The following is an 18,295-nucleotide window of genomic DNA, read 5'->3' as shown; positions in this document are numbered from 1 at the left end:
CCTAGACTCCTTGGTGCCCTTTCAGACTCCTCAAAAAATGTAAAGCAATTTAATAAAAACATGTCAAAGCACAGTAATACAGACTATGCAAATAAATGCGAGTTGCTTGGGTTTCCCTGTGTCCTTCCCTTCAGTTTAATTCCTGTTCTGACTATCTCGCTGGAACTCCTGGATTAGGACGTCTGAAGCAAGGACTCCTGGGCCAAGGGGGCCAACGTGAATCATCCTATTCCCTGGTCTCCTGGCTGCAAATCAATTAGGGTGAACCTATGTTGGCATTTTCTTCCCACTCCCAACTTCCGCCCAAATCACCCCAGCCTCCTGAGTTACCATCACTAAGCTCCGAGGCTTCAAAGGGAATGAAAGGGCTTTGCAAGCTTAAACGCCATATGCTTACACTTTGCCTCAGTTTACCTGAGGTCCAGGAGGGGAGAGGGCAAATTCCTATTTTAAAGTTGGACAGAAGGACAGAGTCAGAGCCTCATTTCTCATCTTGGGTGCTTTGAGTGAGGAAAGAAACTCTTCACGTCCAGAACAGGACTCTGAGCCAAGGGTGCGGGGCGGGGACTCCAACGTGCGCTCTGCGACTCTGGTTTCCTGCCCTGCTAGTGGCGGTCCGGGTGGGGGTGGTAGTGCGGAGGGAGGTGGATTAAGCCCTTAATTACGCCGTGATCGGCATGGCACCTGCTTTCCGCAAGCCCATCTCCCAGGGGACTCTGGCACTGGGGGGTGGAGAGAAGGACCAGCGAAGGAGGAGGGCACGGGAAGGCACGGGCCGTACCCAGGCGCGCCTGCAGGACAGCGGCACCGTGGCTGCGGCAGAGCGCAGAGGCTGTGGAGGGGCTTTCGGCTCCCGGCCCACGGGTCTCAGACCCAGGGGCTGGGCCCTGAGCCCCCAGCCCCGGTCCCAGTCGGGTCGCGCAATGCTGCGCTACCTGCTCAAAACGCTGCTGCAGATGAACTTGTTCGCAGACTCCCTGGCCGGGGACATCTCTAACTCCAGTGAGCTGCTCTTCGGCGGATTCAACTCCTCGCTGGCGGCGCTCAACCACAGTACGCTGCCTCCCAGCGCCCCCTCTCTCAACGGTGAGACTACCCCGTGGGGACGTCGGATACCGGGCTAGGGGTGAGGAGAGAGAACAGAGGAAGGCTAAAGCGCTCCTGTCTCAAAAGTCCAGGACTCAGCCGCGTCTTTCAGCGCCTCGGGGGAAACTGGGGTCCAGAGGTTAATTTGGAGCACCTAAGTGGGGGGTATACGTGGGAGGTCGAGGGCTTCAGAGGAGGTGGCTATTGAATCCTTTACTTCACATCTCTCCAACTGCCTCCCACGCCCACTCCAGGTGAGGAGAACCATGGCTGGTGATGGGCAAGTCCCAAGCTAAGAAAGGCCCCGGCCCGCCGCTTAGAGGACAGTGAAGGGGGCGCGGTCACCGGCGTGTCTGAGCCTAGCTGTCACTTGGTGACCTACCCAGATATCAGGTCTACCTTCAGGATTCGAAGTTTTCCAACAATTCACTCGGGACCAGAGTGAAGAATCCAAAATGTTGGCTGGGTTTGCTACGCAGGGGACAAGGACAGCGATCATTTCAAGGAAAGTTAGAACTAAGTTTGTCTCTCAGTGGTAGGACTCAGAACCGGCCCATCTCAGCAGAGATGAGGCGAGCAGGCAGTGCCGGCGGCGAGGTCATTACCGCTAATTACGGTGATTAATAAATGACTGGGACAACGCTCACTCCCCAAGCGCAGCGGGGAGGCGGCAACAGTGGGCTGCGGGCGGCCTGGGGAGAAGCCTCATCGCGCCTCCTGCTGGCAATGTCAGGAACTCCCACTTTCCGGGCCTTTTTGCGGGGGTTTCTTTTCAGGTACTCCCTACCCTATCCCTCGGCGTTGGCTCTTTAGTTCAGTAGCGACCACTGTGCAGGAGACTCGAAGGTGGCAGGAAGGGAAATCTGCGCAATGTGTGTGTATGTTGAGTACTCCAGGTGCTGGGGAGGAGCCCCAGAGCCCCATTAGCATGGCCATTAGCTATTCATTAGGCTGCAGTAGAAGCATCTCCAGAGACAAGGAATGACGGGGATGAAATTCCAGAGAAAGAAAGCCTGCAGCTGTGTCTACAGGAATTATGGAGAAAGAACCAGGCAGAAGGGTGTGGTATGTATGGAAGGAATGGAGAAGACGATGGGGAATGAGCTGGAATCCTACAAGCTGTTGACTCTAGAGGATTCCCAGGGGTTTAAGCTCAGAGCCCCTTCTCACCGATGTCCTAGAGTCACGCCTTCACTCCTGTAAGGCTTTTACAGTGTTTCATCATACATGGTCACATTTAAGCTTGAAAAATTAGTGAGTTATATAGGGAAGATGTTAATAATCACATTTTGCTGCTGAGGAAACAAATTTATAGAGGGTGACTGGCACCCCAAATGGTCACAAAAGCAGGATGAAATAAAATCTTGGCAATAACAGATCTAAGTCTGCTTTCATCACTCCTGAGGGTTATGTAAAGAGGAAAAAAATAATATTTGGGACTGCTTGAATCAGATCTAGGTAGAGACTGTAGGGGCCATGATAAGGTGGGGTGTGCTGGGCAAGAAGAGCCCTTAAGTAATGGTAGAATCATCTTGTGTTGATCCTTCCTCCAAAGGCTTTACAGCCATTATGGTTGGGGACTTCAACACTACAGATAATGACTCAGAGAAGTTAAATAATTTGCCCAAATTGTTATAGCTATTCAGTGTTAAAATCTTAGAACCCAGCCCTGAGTGTTTGGAAGCTTAACCATTCCTGGGTTCACCATGGAAGGTGCCACATTGAGGCTGGGATGGGATGGGGAAGTACTCGTGAGCAGCAGAGATTCCCATTTGGAGGGGAGAAGATAGAGAAAATTATTCCTTCCCCCAAGTGGGAGAGAAATTGATCTTGTCTCCAAACATTAAATAAACTGTCCCCAGGATTGAGCCAGCTATTGTAACCAGTTCAGCTTTGTTTACCCCAGAACTTCTAAGAGGAGGGGCAGGAAGTGAAATCTAATCCTACACCCAGCCTGGAAGCCAGAGGTCCCTGAGGATTTTGGAACAGGGTGGGATGGGCGGGGGCGAGGGGAGGCGCTGAACAGATGCGCCGTGTACTAGTCCCTGGTTATTTAAGGACGTCAGAATACACGATACTGCAGCGGCGCCTACTGGTCCAAACAGGTTACAAATTCTTTTCTGAAGTCCCGGCTAAGAGATGAGTATTTAACAAGCTCTGGGATCCTTCCTGGATCCCAAACAGTGCCAAAGAAGATAAACAGGCAGAAATCTATAGGCTAAGTGAGAAGCATGGACAGAACTTGACTAATAACTGATCCGAGGCAACAAAGGACTTATAATTTATTTTCCAGTAGGGTTTTTGTTTTGTTTTGTTTTCATTTTTGCCTTTCTTGGCTACCTCTAGTAAAATAATCTGTTGAAAACTATACACCACTTAGAAAAAGGATCATTGTAGACACTTCTGCTATCATTTGTGTTCTATATCTGTGATGTCACAGAACCCCCAAGACTAAAGGAAGTTGTCTGGAGTGTCATAGAAACCAAGTTAAGAACTCCTTCCTTCTAGTTTGAGGCCCCAGCCCTGTCATTCGTGTCTTCCCTTTTATAAAGGACCCCAGGTCAATCCATATTGTCCATTTCGCTGGTCATGGATCATATAGAAGTGAAGAACGAAAAAAACCTAAGTGGTGCTCTTGTGCACCACTCTTGGGTATTCACTAAGCAAGGAGAATCCAGGACAGGTGGGTGAACTACAGCCAACTAGATCTGTAGTATAAATGCCAAGTCATGACCCCGTTATTCCCCATATAAATTTAGCAGGAGAGAAGGCCGGGTCTTTAGGAAATCCAGAAAGTAGGTCCAGGACTTTGTGTCCTGATTCTTTTACTGATCTGCTTGTCTTTAGGCATCTGCTTTCCAGTCTAATAACGTCTGCCAACAAAGAGATGTTAAAGCCTACAAAGCAGGGTGGGTGGGTGGGGCGGGGGACGACTCTGCTCCAGCAGTTGAATCTTGGGAAATGAAACAACCGAAAGGTCTCTTTCCCAACTTCCCGATCTGAGTTTTTTTTTTTTTTTTTTTTTTGCCTCCCCCCACCCCCCAGAGACAAGAATTGAGCCAGAAGACGCTATGCCGCGCATCGTGGAGCAGCCACCAGACCTATTGGTCTCCCGGGGCGAGCCGGCCACACTGCCCTGTCGCGCTGAGGGCCGGCCCCGACCCAACATCGAGTGGTACAAGAATGGGGCACGCGTGGCCACAGCACGCGAGGATCCGCGCGCGCACCGCCTGCTGCTGCCCAGCGGCGCCCTCTTCTTCCCGAAAATTGTGCATGGGCGCCGTGCTCGACCGGATGAGGGAATCTACACTTGCGTGGCGCGCAACTACCTGGGGGTTGCAGCTAGTAGAAACGCCTCTTTGGAAGTAGCAGGTGAGAGTTCTGTCCATAGCTTCCAGAACCTGGGGGCGATGGGGGCCACCGGGCAAACCCACGAAGAATCATCCTTAGGGGGCTCAGCCCATTCAGCATCTTCCTTTCTCTAATACCGAGATCGTGGCCAGAGGAGGAAGTGGGTCTGATTCAAGCCTGGTATTTCGGAACCTGGGAAAAAGCTCAGATCTACTGTGACCTACCCCCAATACAACACTATCCTTGTGTCCTCACCCAGTTAGGTCCCATCATACTGTTTATTCTCCTGACCTTTTTCCCTACACACCCCTCTCTCTTCAGTCCTCCGTGATGATTTCCGGCAGTCTCCTGGAAACGTGGTGGTGGCAGTGGGGGAGCCAGCAGTAATGGAATGTGTACCCCCCAGGGGCCATCCAGAACCTTTGGTGACTTGGAAGAAGGACAGTGCAAGGCTTAAAGAGGAGGAGGGAAGGATTACGGTGAGGGGTGGGGCCATAGAGTGTGAGTCTGGGACCAGACTCAAAGGAGGAAGGCCCAAATCTAAAAGTCTTGGGGCCTGGGAATAATTTCTTGGTACTGATGAGGTGGGAGATTTGAGATGAGAGCATCAGGTAACCAGAAGCTGAGAGCCAGCTATTGAGTAAGAGATATGGAGGGTAGGATGAAATAGAGATAAGAAAGGTGGGAGCATAATACCCCAGGGAATCCTTATCTGATTCCTGGGTCAATTTCATTGGTCTTCTTCATGATCTTGCTTTACACATACACATTTTGATGGCTATAAAGGACCAAAGTTACCATTATTACCCTACAGATTCGTGGAGGGAAGCTGATGATGTCATACACGCTCAAGAGTGATGCTGGGATGTATGTATGTGTGGCATCCAACATGGCAGGAGAACGGGAGAGTGGGGCAGCTGAACTTGTGGTACTGGGTAGGCACTGGGAGTTTTGGAATTATGGGATGGGTAACCTAGCGAGTAAGTAGCTGTGCAGACCCCCTGACCATTCACTGGTTCCCATTCTTTAGAGCGACCCTCATTCCTGCGAAGACCAATAAACCAGGTGGTCCTGGTTGATGCCCCTGTGAATTTTCTATGTGAGGCGCAGGGAGATCCCCCACCTCATCTACACTGGCGCAAGGAGGATGGGGAACTGCCCACAGGCAGGTGAGAAGCCCCCTTTTGCCTGTAAGGAGACCCAAACAGCTTAAGAGACTGCCTACCCTAGAAAACTGGAAGGCAGACATCCTCTCCCTTGAGGGCACAGAGAAATCTCCTCCCCAGAGACTGTGGCCCCTGTCCTATCCAGCACTCCCATCCTAGTTTGTGGGTACCAGCTTCTATTCCTGTTGAATCCTGCCTTACCTTTTTGTACCCTGACCTTGGTGTCTGTCCTGGGGGAGAGAGAAGAGGTCTGTAGCTGTGGCCAACCCAGCCTGGGGGTGGGGAGTGGAGCAGGTATGAGATCCGGAGTGACCACAGCCTTTGGATTGGGCGAGTGAGTGCTGAAGATGAGGGAACTTATACCTGTGTGGCGGAGAACAGCGTGGGCCGTGTGGAAGCATCGGGTTCCCTCAGTGTTCACGGTGAGGGCTCCACCTGGGGACTGCCTGCAGCTGGGGTGATATGAGGGAAGATGGAGGATGGGTTGCAGTGGAGGAGAATGGGAGAGAAAGAGCAGGAGATGTGGGTGGGTTGCCTGAGACTTCTGGAAGGAGAGAAAAGAGAAATTTAAGCAAACTTGAGTGGGAGGTGGGTGTCTGCTTCTATTTAAGCAAGGCTTGGGCTTCTCTCTCCTGTTCCTTCACTCTCCTTAGTACCACTAAGTCCCTTTCCTTTATCTCACTCCCCTGCCTAGTCCCACCTCAGTTGGTGACCCAGCCCCAAGACCAGATGGCAGCTCCTGGAGAGAATGTGGCTTTCCAGTGTGAGACCAAAGGAAACCCCCCACCTGCCATCTTCTGGCAGAAAGAGGGAAGTCAAGTAGGTGGCCCTTTCCAAAACTCTGCTCATCAGCTCTTTATCTGGACCTTCCTGTCTCTGCATTCCACAAACTTCTCTCTGGGGCGTCTGTTTTTATCTTTGGTATCTTACCCCTAGAAACCCTTGTAAATTATTTGGGAGCATTAAATAAGATAATGAATATAAAGTGACTGGAACATTTGGACACTTTAAAAAAACAGTAATATGTTTAGTAACACTACTATTTAATAATGGTAATATGTTTAGGTGGTAGGAAACAGTCCTGGACGATAATTTCTTGGAGAATCTTTCTATTTTGGGCAAAGATGTCCTGAGGATGAGGCAAATCCAATTAGATTCCTGCTCTCCCAGGTCCTTAGGGGCCTTGGTTTTGGAACTAACACACTGCTCTGAAAACCAAGAATTGAACTAAAGCTGCTCAGGGTAGAAAACTATTTCCGTTGCCTATTTATAGCTCTCTCCACTATGGGAAGCTAACAAGCACCCTCTTTCTACTTAGCAAACAAATTCCAGATCACACAACCTGAAAGAATTGTTACTGAAATTTGAACATAAGTAACTCACTGTAAGGGAAGGTGGAAATTTTGTTACTAGGAAACAGGGTCAGTATAATAAAATAAGCTGATTATCTCTACTCCACAAGAAAACCAGGCAACCTACTATTGTATTCCAAATCTGTAGCCACAATTTTTAATCTTCTCTAGCACCTGTGACCAATGCATTTTAATAAGATTCACACAGAATGACAGTGGTGATAGTAAAAGGGCATGGGGATAGATGTCAGTCAGAGTCTCAACCTGAGACCCAGCTTGTCTTCTTACTTTACATGTATCTATCTAAAGTCAACTGTTAGAGCCAGAAAGAAGGGAAAAATATTTAACATTTATCACACAATGTTTTAGAAGATTTTCATATTATTACTTCATTTAATCCTCCTAACTATCCCCTAAGAATCAAATTTGTATAAAATGGGGCTCAGAAAAGCTTAAGTTTTTTGGGCGCGGTGGCACACACCTGTAATCCCAGCAGCTTGGGAGGCTGAGGCAAGAGGATAGCCAGTTTAAAGCCAGACTCAGCAAAGGCAAGGCACTAAGCATCTCAGTGAGACCCTGCCTCTAAGTAATATACAAAATAGGACTGGGGATGTGGCTCAGTGGTTGAGTGCCCCTAAATTCAATCTCCTGTATGAGAGAGAGAGAGAGAGAGAGAGAGAGAGAGAGAGAGAGAGAATAAAAAGAAAGAAAAGTGTAAGTTTTCTCAGAGTTTCCCAACTAGTAAGTCACAGGGGTATAAAGTTGTCCTCAAAATCTTCTAGTAAAATTCCTTCATGTAAAATTCCTTTTTGTGAAAAGTGCTAACTGCTTTGCCTGAGGTCACATCAATGGTTGAGGGCAGAATGTGAACTAGAACCTTAGGAATTCTCTGGATTCTGAGATTGACAAGTCTGGGGAACTCTCCCTGCCCAGCTGCCTGCTTTTTCTACCTCTTGGTCCCTTACTCTGTTGCAGGTCCTGCTTTTCCCTAGCCAGTCACTTCAGCCTACAGGGCGCTTCTCAGTCTCTCCAAGAGGACAGCTCAACATCACTGAAGTGCAGAGTGAGGATGCTGGCTACTATGTATGCCAGGCTGTCAGTGTGGCTGGCAGCATCCTGGCCAAGGCCCTGTTGGAGATAAAAGAAGGTATTTGCCCGTGGAGAGAGGGCTGGACCCAGACCCACGGTCTGGAAAAACATGGCCTAAAGACATGAGTTTCTCTTGGATGCTATGCAATATGTCTGTGAGGGGCACATTTCTGAAGCATGTCTTTGAAGTTTGGAATAGCACAGAATCATCCCAGGCAGAGATTACAGATGATTATCAAAGTTCCCTCCGATTAGTGGGAGGCTTAGGGCAAGGGAAGGTGAAGAAGTAGAGAATGAGGACTGGGGAAGGGCTGGTTGCTTGACCCTAGACTCCTCTCCTAAGATGCCTGGTTTCTTTCTCTTAGCCTCCTTGGATGGGCTGCCTCCCGTCATCCTCCAGGGACCAGCCAATCAGACACTAATCCTTGGCTCCTCTGTGTGGCTGCCATGCAGAGTGACTGGGAACCCTCAGCCCAATGTCCGGTGGAAGAAGGATGGACAGTGGCTGCAGGGGGATGACCACCAGTTCAATCTAATGGCCAATGGCACCCTGTACATCACCAGTATGCAAGTGAGTGCCATCCCTGGGGCTCTTTGTAACTAAGAATGAATGGCTATCTGGTCCACATTCCCAACTCTGGGAAGTACCCATTGGGCCTCTGATCACATTTTTACCCCTCTGCTCTCTCAGACCTTCTAAAGTATCTGGCATATTTTTCATCCTTCTGTTACCTGCCTTCACCCCCTCACCTTACTCTGTTCCACTACCAGTGTACCAGTGCTCTGCCCTCTCCTGCAGGAGATGGACATGGGTTTCTATAGCTGTGTGGCCAAGAATTCCATAGGAGAGGCCATATGGAGTGGCTGGCTTAGGAAGCGGGGTGAGTTTGTTCTTCATGCCCTTGATTTGCCAGCACCCTTCTCCAAACCTGCTTCAAGGTAGTCAATACCTCCCCAAATCCCAGGACTAATTTTATCTTCCAAATGCCATGGCCATGGTGGTAGGGATGAGGAAGACAGAAGTGATGCAAATGGGAGGCAGATTTGAGTAGGGGTTAGTACACTATGTTACCCTATGGCCACCACCACTGTTGCAGTCCCACAGTTCTTCTGGGAAGAAGGCAGGTTACACTGGGGTCATACTTTTTCCATCCTTCTACTTAATGATTATCTACCACTGCAGAAGATTGGGGAGCATCACCAGATCCTCCTACAGAACTGAGTACCCTGCCGGGCCCTCCCTCTCAGCCAGTGGTCACTGAGATCACCAAGAACAGCATTACCCTGACCTGGAAGCCCAATCCACAGGCCGGGGCTACAGTCACCTCTTATGTGATAGAGGCCTTCAGGTATGGAGAAAGTTTTGAATGCAAACCTGGAGAGCAAACCCCTATGTCCTTAGGGTCTGCTATTATTAGGAGGGATTATCCAGTCCCTTCTCACAAGGTAAGGAGGCAGCAGGATTCCTTAGATGGAGTAGACAGGTTGGGGGTTCCTGACTTAGAAAACACTGTCACCTTATTCCTGGTATAGCCAAGCAGCTGGCAACACATGGCGGACAGTGGCAGATGGTGTGCAGCTGGAGACTCATACAGTCAGCGGTCTGCAGGCCAATACCATCTACCTGTTCCTGGTTCGAGCTGTGGGAACCTGGGGCCTCAGTGAACCCAGCCCTGTCTCTGAGCCTGTCCGCACCCAGGGTAAGATCAGAATGCCTGGGCTCCTGGGCATGACATGTAACACTACGGAGCATTCTCTGCCAAAACCATGGCACCATGGCAGCTCAGGGTTCTTTCCTGCTACGTCAGGTCTATTCTGGTGGCTCAGCCTGGAATAGGAGGTCATGTTTCCCTCTCATAGAGGGGACAAGAGAGGAGGGAGGGACAGATGCAGTGGCACATATCTATAATCCCAGCAGCTTGGGAGACTGAGGCAGAAGGATCACAATTTTGAAGCCAGCCTTAGCAACTTAGCAAAGCCCTGAGCAACTCAGAGAGACCCTGTCTCTAAATAAAATATAAAAAAGGGCTGGGGATGTGGTTCAGTGGTTAAGTTCTACTTATAAAATATAAAAGAGAGAGAGAGAGAGAGAGGAGGGAGGGAAGAAGGAATGGGTATTCATTCATCTCAATAGTCCTTACTTCTGAGCCTTTTTACCCAATCAATTGTTAAGACTAGAAGGCATCTTGAAAGGGCCATCTTCATGTTTGAGATGAGGAACTTTAAAGCCTTTATAGGATACATATGTGGTCATGCAGGAAGAACACTGAGCTAGACACTAGGCCCACTTCTGCAAACTATTGCCCTGACCTGCCTGCTCCTGACTCTGGGTATACTAAGTGGTACAGTCTGTGGGGCAGGGTAGAGGCAGGATACAAGCACAATCTCAGTCTTGTCTTCCTGTCCCTGTGGCCCCAACTAAGTGGGCTGTTTGGTTAACAGACAGTCATCCAACCAGGCCAGTGGAGGATCCATGGAGAGGCCAGCGGGGAATGGCTGAAGTGGCTGTGCGAATGCAGGAGCCCATAGTCCTAGGGCCCCGGACTCTGCAGGTGTCCTGGACTGTGAGTATAGCCCAGGAATGAGGTTAAGGGTGGGGGTGTTGATGGAGGCCATGAGGGCATCCAAGAATGAATATGCGAGAGTGGAAAGTGAATGGATGGGGAAAGTGGCATGAGGAGGGGAGGGGCTTGGTCTGGAGGACCTGTGTGGCCCCTGCCTCCAGCTCTGGTACACCTGGTTCTGTCTTCTATAGGTGGATGGCCCGGTCCAGCTGGTACAAGGTTTCCGGGTATCCTGGAGGGCAGCAGGCCCTAATGGGGGAAGCTGGACAGTGCTGGATCTACAGACCCCAAGCCAGCAAAGTACTGTGCTAAGAGGACTCCCACCAGGGACCCAAATCCAGATTAAGGTGCAAGCCCAAGGCCAGGAGGGGCTGGGGGCTGAAAGCCCCTTTGTGACCAGGAACATTCCTGAGGAGGGTAAGTAGGGCCACAGAATTGATGATGGACAAGAGGGGAGAGGAAGTGTGTAGGGTGGAAGTTTACAGGGCAAGGTGAGTAGGTGGAAAGGAGAGGTGCCTCTCAGTTCTCTAAGATATAAGAACAGGAAAGGGAAGATTGGGGCAACTTGCAATGACTGTCTGTGTCTTTCTCACCATGCTCCACCCTGGTCCAGCTCCCAGTGGTCCCCCCCAGGGAGTGGCAGTAGCCTTGGGGGGTGATGGCAACAGCAGTATCACTGTGTCCTGGGAGCCTCCACTGCCCTCTCAACAAAATGGGGTCATCACTGAATACCAGGTACAGGATTTGAGAAGGGACTGGGGTTGGGGAGAGACGGGAGAGGGAGAATCTAGGCTAGTTTTAATGTGGAGGGAATATAGGGCTGACTTTGGGGCTGTGATGAGGTTGGGGGAGAGGAGAGAGGTTTCATAGTGTTGTCTCCTGATTCCCTAAAACAAGTCTTTTCTCCCTAGATCTGGTGCCTGGGCAATGATAGTCGTTTCCACCTCAACCGGTCTGTGGCGGGCTGGGCACGCTCTGTGATGCTGCGGGGACTCCTGCCGGGTCTGCTCTACCATACCCTGGTCGCGGCGGCCACCAGCGCTGGCGTGGGCGTGACCAGTGCCCCGGTGCTAGTGCAGCTACGTGAGTCCGGAGGTGGGCGTGGGAGAGCTGGGCTGGGAAACTTTGTTGGGTTTCTGGGGGTAGAGTGCCTGTGGGGTCAGGGACGGCCCCTCCCCAGCTCCTGGGTTTCGGGCTCCTACTTCTCCACCTCCCTAACCCCCACAGCGTCCCCGCCGGGAGTGGAGCCTGGGCTCGAGGTGGGCCCGGGGCTGGCGGAGCGGCTGGCGAGGGTGCTGCGGGAGCCTGCCTTCCTTGCAGGCAGCGGTGCGGCCTGCGGGGCGTTGCTGCTCGGGCTCTGCGCCGCCCTCTACCGGCGCCGGAAGCAGCGCAAAGAGCTCAGCCACTACACGGGTGAGAGCAGGGGCAGGGGAAAGTGCTCGGGCCTCGGAGTGGACAGAGCCTGGAGGAAACCAGGAGGGGCCGATGGGCCGGGGGCGGGGGACAGCCTCTCTGCGAGCCGGGCAGGGCGAGGAGGGAGGGGTCGCAACGAGAGTTCAGCCACTCGGAGTAGACACCGTGGCACCAGGAACTGCCAGGCCAGGGGATTTTGGGGGGAAAGGGTGGGCTATGAGGGTACAGGACCTGGATTTGCGGCAGGAGTAAGGTTTGCCACTAAGACAAGAGGGCGGACTATGCAGCTTATTAAGCTGCAAAGCCCACTTCGTGACAGGGGAAGGGGCAGGCCCTGGATGGAGGGGGTGTGGTCAAGATCCCAGGAGGTAAAGGTCTGAGGAGAGGTCTGGATGGCAAGAAGGGTCTACTGAAATGAGGCGACCTGAGTTCTGCTACTCCCCAGTAAGGGGCGTCTCTGCAAATATGCTGAAGTCTGAGGTCAGTGGTTTCTGATCTTGCTGCATAAAGGAATAACTTGGGGAACTTTAGAAAAATTCTGAGACCTGAGTCCCACCCGCAGAAATTCTGATGAATTGGTCCAGTGTGCAGCTTGAATGTTAGAATTGGGACCAGGGTCAAGGAGTGAACAAGCATATGGGTGTGTCTGATCCCTCGCCTCATTTCCCTCTTCTTTCTCCCTCGGGTTCCTTTTTGGAAGCCTCCTTTGCCTACACACCCGCAGGTAAGCCTTCTCTGCCCCAGTGAGGTTCAGACCCCCAGTACTGGTTCTCCTCTCACTGGTTCTCCCCCTCATCTTCTCCAGTGTCCTTCCCACACTCAGAGGGACTCTCTGGAGCCAGTTCCAGGTAATTCTCTTAACCTGTCTGCTAAGGATAATCTCTTTCACTGAGGGCCCACTCCTTTCTCTCAGGCCTCCCTATACTGAGCATCTCCCAACTCCCACCCCCATCCACACCATTACTATCTGTGACTCTCAAATACTGCCACCTGCCTTACCTTTAATGGCCTCTTTATGGTCTCTGTCCCCAACATTTACCTCTCCCCCTCAGGCCACCCATAGGCCTTGGCCCTGCCCCCTACCCATGGCTGGCAGACTCGTGGCCCCACCCTTCTCGAAGCCCTTCAGCCCAGGAACCTAGGGGAAGCTGCTGCCCCAGCAATCCTGACCCAGATGACAGATACTATAATGGTGAGGAGTTCTAATTCCCTTAGGGGCACACCCAGCCTTGCCTTCTTCTCTTAATCTACTCGGGCAAACTGAAGGGAGCTGAGGAGGTCCAGTCTTCCTGAGGTTGGTCAGTCCTGGGGCTGAGTGGAGTATGCTGGGGAATTAGGAGAGTATCTTTCAGACCTGCTCTTCACTTTGGTTTCACATGTAAGGTTTGAGGTGGGAGGAGTTGATTTGGTGTGTTCTCCTTTTGCCCTCCTTTTTCCTGTTGTCCTCTATTTTCTGTCTCTGCCTCCTGCCTCCTCCACTGGGCTTCCCTCTTTTTCTTTCTCAGAAGCAGGAATCTCCCTATATTTGGCTCAGACTGCCCGGGGCACTGCTGCCCCTGGTGAGGGTCCTGTCTATAGCACCATTGACCCAGCAGGGGAAGAGCTGCAGACCTTCCATGGGGGATTTCCCCAACAACCATCAGGGGACCCAGGCACCTGGAGCCAGTATGCTCCTCCAGAATGGAGCCAGGGGGACAGTGGTATGACCCCAATTCCTAATGCCCCCACATTAGCCCTGTCCAGAGCATCCTCTACCCTAACCCTCTGACGCTTAGGCTGATACTTCCTTCTGATATGTCTCATCTTTGGCCCTTTCCTGCCATTCTTTTTTAAAATTTATTTTAATTTGTTATTTATGACAGCAGAATGCATTATAACTCATATTAGACATACAGAACACAATTTTTCATATCTGTTTGTACACAAAGTAGAGTCACACCATTCGTGTCTTCATACACGTACTTAGGGTAATGATGTCCATCTCATTCCACCATCTTTCCTATCTCCATGCCCCCTCCCTTCCGCTCCCTCCCCTTTGCCCTATTTAGAGTTCATCTAATCCTCCCATGCCCCATCACCACCACATTATGAGTCAGAATCCTTAAATCAGAGAAAACATTCGGCAGTTGGTTTTTGGGGATTGGCTAACTTCACTTAGGATTATCTTCTCCAATTCCATCCATTTACCTACAAATACCATGATTTTATTTTCTTTTAATGCTGAATAATATTCCATTGTGTATAAATGCCACATTTTTTTTATCCATTCATCTACTGAAGGGCATCTAGGTTGGTTCCACAGTTTAGCTATTGTGAATTGTGCTACTATAAACATTGATGTGGCTGTGTCCCTGTAGTATGCTGTTTTTAAGTCCTTTGGGTATAGACTGAGGAGCGGGATAGCCGGGTCAAAGGGAGGTTTCATCCCCAGTTTTCCAAGGATTCTCCATACTGCTTTCCATATTGTTCTGCCATTCTTGATGTGTCTCCATCTACTCTTCTCAGGAGCCAGGGGAGGCAAAGTGAAGCTTCTGGGGAAACCTGTGCAGATGCCCTCTCTGAACTGGCCAGAAGCCTTGCCACCACCTCCCCCTTCCTGTGAACTGAGCTGTCCAGAGGGGCCTGAGGAGGATCTGGAGGGCAGGTAAGGATGCTGCCTACTTCAGGTGCCCCTCCTACTGTGGATCTGCCCAGAGCCCCCTGGGGCAGGGGGGCAGAGATGCTGGTAGAGGAAGGGAGAGGGCAAAAGGAAGGCCAAAGGGAAGGTATAGAAGCTGCTTGGTCCTTTCCTTCTCTCCTGCCTCTTTGCCCTCAGCTCAGAGTCAGAAGAATGGTGCCCACCAATGCCTGAGAGAAGCCACCCGATTGAGCCCAGCTCCAGTGGAGGGTGCCTGGTTGCTCCACCCCAAGGGGAAAACCCCTCTCCCACATCCTCCTATGGACAGCAGTCCACAGCCACTCTTACCCCCTCACCTCCTGACCCTCCCCAGCCCCCTAGTGATCTTCCCCATCTCCATCAGATGCCCAGGTAGGGAGGTTTACAGTGCTTTACATATTACAAGCCTTCAGTGCATATCTATTCAGTGGTTGTTGGGGTAGATGGATGGATGAATCTGGGGTACAGAGTCTCAGGGCTATGTCAGGATGGAAGTGTGATTTGGGGAGGAACATGGAGGTTGACAAAGTCTCTCACTGCCTTCTGACTATCTCTTCATTGGAGAGACTCTGCAAGCTTCCTGTAGCATTTCAAACATGGTCTTCCTCATGCTTCCCAAGCTTGGGAAGTCTTCTGGGGATGGGCTGTGTCCTATTCCATCTGATTTAGGCTGAGTGTCCAGTACAGTCTTGGCACATAGTAGACACCTAATTTTTGTGGAGTGAGCAAATGTTGAGGCCTTATGTCATTGCAGGAGGGTGCCCCTTGGGCCAAGTTCCCCTCTCAGTGTGTCCCAGCCCACTCTGAGTAGCTATGAAGGGAAGCCTGCTGGCCTGAGTGCTGGCCTCCCATCCTCCCACCATCTCGGCCCCAGCCCTGTCCCCAGTACAACCAGCAGTGCCCCAGGTGAGTTTGTAGCCCTCAACTTACCCCTACCTCTCTGCACTCCCTCCAAAGGTTACTTCCCCTTGCTTCAAGTTCCTCGCCTGATTTCCTCACTTTACCTGTCCTTCCTTGAATCTCCTAATGCTATAGGGAGAACCCGGCAGGTACCTGGAGAGATGACTCCTCCACTTCAAGGACCAGGTGCCCGAATCCGGAAGAAATCCAAGGCTCTTCATTATAAGAGGGAACACAGCCCTGGGGGTGAGAGGATCCTACACCTCGGAGATGGTGACAGTCAGTAGGGATTATGGGCAGGAAATTAAGGGCGGGTTCTAGGGACTGGAGCAGGTGATGCCAAATATTGGGCCACTCATTTGCAGCCTCCTGGTGTCAGGGAATGGAGGTGGGAGAAAGATTAGTGTCAGTAAGGCAGGAGACTCTGCTGAAAACAGGTCTCTTCTCCAGACTTGCCCCCACCACCCCTGCCACCACCAGAAGAGGAGGTAAGCTGGGCCTTGGGGCTGAGAGCAGCAGGCAGCATGTCCTCCTTGGAGCGAGAGCACAGTGGGGAGAGGAGAGTTGTGCAGGTGGTGCCTCTGGGGGCCCAGCGGGGACCCCATCCAGATGGTAAGGAGGGCCAGGGCAGCAGGGAGGGGACTGGAAGCTGGTAGGAGGGTTTGTGTATCTGGTCAGTGTCAAAGACTCTCTTATCTCTTGCTAAGCAAAATCCCCTGAGGTCCCTGAGATAAATCCTTTCCCTGGACTGAAGCCCAGAACAAGAGAAGAGTGGGGTCTAGGTGTTCTTTCTTCCCTGAGGCTATCTCTGCTTGGGAGTTACCCACGTTTCTGAGCCCCTATTATGTCAAGGCCATGTACTGCGTGCTCTTTTTCTTCTCAGCCTCTTGCATGACGGTGCCTGGACCTACTCCTTTATCATCTCAGAGCTGGGATAGTAGTGGGTGGCAAGTGGTTGAGTGGCAATGTTCTATCGCCTGCCTGTGTCCAGCTGCCCTTCTCTGTTGTGCTGCAGAAGAGGCCTGGCTCCCATATGGCAGACCAAGCTTCCTGTCCCGTGGCCAGGCCACCAGCAACTGTTCCACTGCTGGCAGCAACTCTTCCAGGGGTTCTGGCAGCTCTCGGGGCTCCCGGGGTCCTGGACGGAGCAGGAGCCGGAGCCGGAGCCACAGCCAGAGCCAAAGGCCAGGACAGAAACGTCGAGAGGTGGGGGCCAGAGATCACACAGAAATGATGCACAGGGCTAGCGAGGGTGGGCTAGGGAGTGACTGAAAATAGGAAGACAGGAAAGGGCTTGCAGAGGAGATTGAAAGGAGGGGAATGAGTGAGGGAGAAGGGAGGAGTCCCCTAGAAGAAATGATAAGGGATGAGAGCAAGATGACACATAAGAGTCTATGGGTATCTTGTGGAACTGGACTGAGAGAAAGGCTGATCCATTACTGTGGCCTGTTTGCCCTGACCCAGGGCTTAACCAGTCTCTCTTTCTTTCTCTCTCATTCACTCTCTAGGAACCAAGATGACCTTTGATGAGGCAGTGAGAATATTGAGAGTTCCATGGGGCAGGGGGTGTAACATCCTCTCATGGTAAACAAAGCTGTGAGCCAAAAGGAGCAGGGATGGAGCCCTCTTCCCTCCCAGCAATGATGCTTGGGGCTCACTGAAGCCCATTGACCTCAATGGTTTCAATTGGCTCAGAAGCCAGAAAGCCAGGACTTCCCTTTCCATCTTTTTATGAGAACTATTTGTATAAAAGACAATAAAAGGGGTCTGTTCCAAGCCCTGGTCTCTGTTTATTTTATGCAATATGTAGGGGCAGAAGGGAGTTGTAAGGCTCTGAAGATCAGTTTACACTGGTAGTTTCAGCATCCTTTTGAATGTCTGCAGAAGCACTAGATGAGGACAGGTGCTAAGTGACCTGTCCTGCTTCCTGAAAGAGCTAAAGCCTGCATTACCTAATTCAACCACACAGACTTTCCAAATAGCTAATGAGGATAGTTGTTCCACCTTCAGAGGATTGAGTCAGGCTTCTACTGCCTTCCCCTTGGGTCTGTCTTCCACATCTTCTGCAAGGGAACTTGCCCTTCACAACAAAAAACAAGTTTTAAAAACCCAAAGAAAAGAGAAGCTTATGGGAGAACACCCAGGCAAGAAGAAAGTGCCTTTTTAGTACATCCCTAAAGAGCCTGCTTCTGTATTGGCCCTCCAGAGATATCTTCCTGTGCTTCTGTTCATGCCCTGCAACTTGTAGATTCTGCCCCTGACATTTCCCACCCTGTAAGGAAGACTCAGGTCAGCCTGCTCTCCAGCAGCTTTCAGTGGCTTGGGTGCTGGAAGTCCTGCACCCACATTCATCTCTTTGTTCTGCTGTTTTGTCTGAAGAGTGTTCAGTAGCCAACCATCACAGGTGGTTCTACCTTTTATGGAATATAGCTACTTTGTCTATTTTTAAGGAACCATCTGGGACTGGTCTTTGGGGAGGAGGGCTGGAACTGTAGAAAGCAGGAATTTTCTACTCAGGATAAGTTGTAGGATCAGCAGAGCTTGAAATTTACCTGCCCACCCCTTTCCTGGATTTTGCTTAAAATCTGGCGGATGTACCTCACTCTCCCTTCAATTGCAGGACAGAGATGAGGGACACTCTGTGACTGTCCATGAATGCTCCACTCTTTTTCACCCAGGAGGAACTCTTGCCATCTCTCCAAGTGCCCTCCCCAAATA

At 51.1% G+C, this 18,295-nt stretch overlaps 1 protein-coding gene across 7 annotated transcripts; it reads left to right on the top strand.

Annotated features, from left to right (window-relative positions):
• Nucleotides 1–671: 671 nt before the first annotated feature.
• ROBO3 (roundabout guidance receptor 3) lies at nucleotides 672–18,177 on the top strand. 7 transcript variants are annotated; one of them, XM_081282012.1, is made up of 28 exons: nucleotides 679–1,086; nucleotides 4,132–4,458; nucleotides 4,759–4,916; nucleotides 5,252–5,372; nucleotides 5,468–5,606; nucleotides 5,898–6,025; nucleotides 6,298–6,422; nucleotides 7,931–8,102; nucleotides 8,410–8,615; nucleotides 8,844–8,925; nucleotides 9,228–9,393; nucleotides 9,578–9,744; nucleotides 10,487–10,608; nucleotides 10,800–11,025; nucleotides 11,222–11,343; nucleotides 11,520–11,691; nucleotides 11,836–12,021; nucleotides 12,722–12,745; nucleotides 12,827–12,869; nucleotides 13,074–13,213; nucleotides 13,527–13,721; nucleotides 14,527–14,665; nucleotides 14,837–15,049; nucleotides 15,432–15,583; nucleotides 15,713–15,823; nucleotides 16,028–16,189; nucleotides 16,593–16,783; nucleotides 17,086–18,177. In XM_081282012.1, the coding sequence occupies exons 1-28, from the start codon at nucleotides 924–926 to the stop codon at nucleotides 17,095–17,097; spliced, it is 4,164 nt and encodes a 1,387-aa protein (XP_081138138.1). In that variant the 5' UTR covers nucleotides 679–923; the 3' UTR covers nucleotides 17,098–18,177. The 7 variants fall into 7 exon arrangements, with proteins under 7 accessions (XP_081138137.1, XP_081138143.1, XP_081138141.1 ...); XM_081282016.1 differs by lacking the exon at nucleotides 679–1,086 and adding an exon at nucleotides 2,085–2,151; XM_081282011.1 differs by having other exon boundaries at nucleotides 672–1,086; nucleotides 11,520–12,021.
• The last annotated feature ends 118 nt before the right edge of the window (nucleotides 18,178–18,295 follow it).

Source organism: Spermophilus citellus, assembly GCF_964194105.1.
Source record: "Spermophilus citellus genome assembly, chromosome: 2".
Lineage (NCBI taxonomy): Eukaryota > Metazoa > Chordata > Mammalia > Rodentia > Sciuridae > Spermophilus > Spermophilus citellus.
This window is presented reverse-complemented; position numbering and strand designations above follow the sequence as displayed.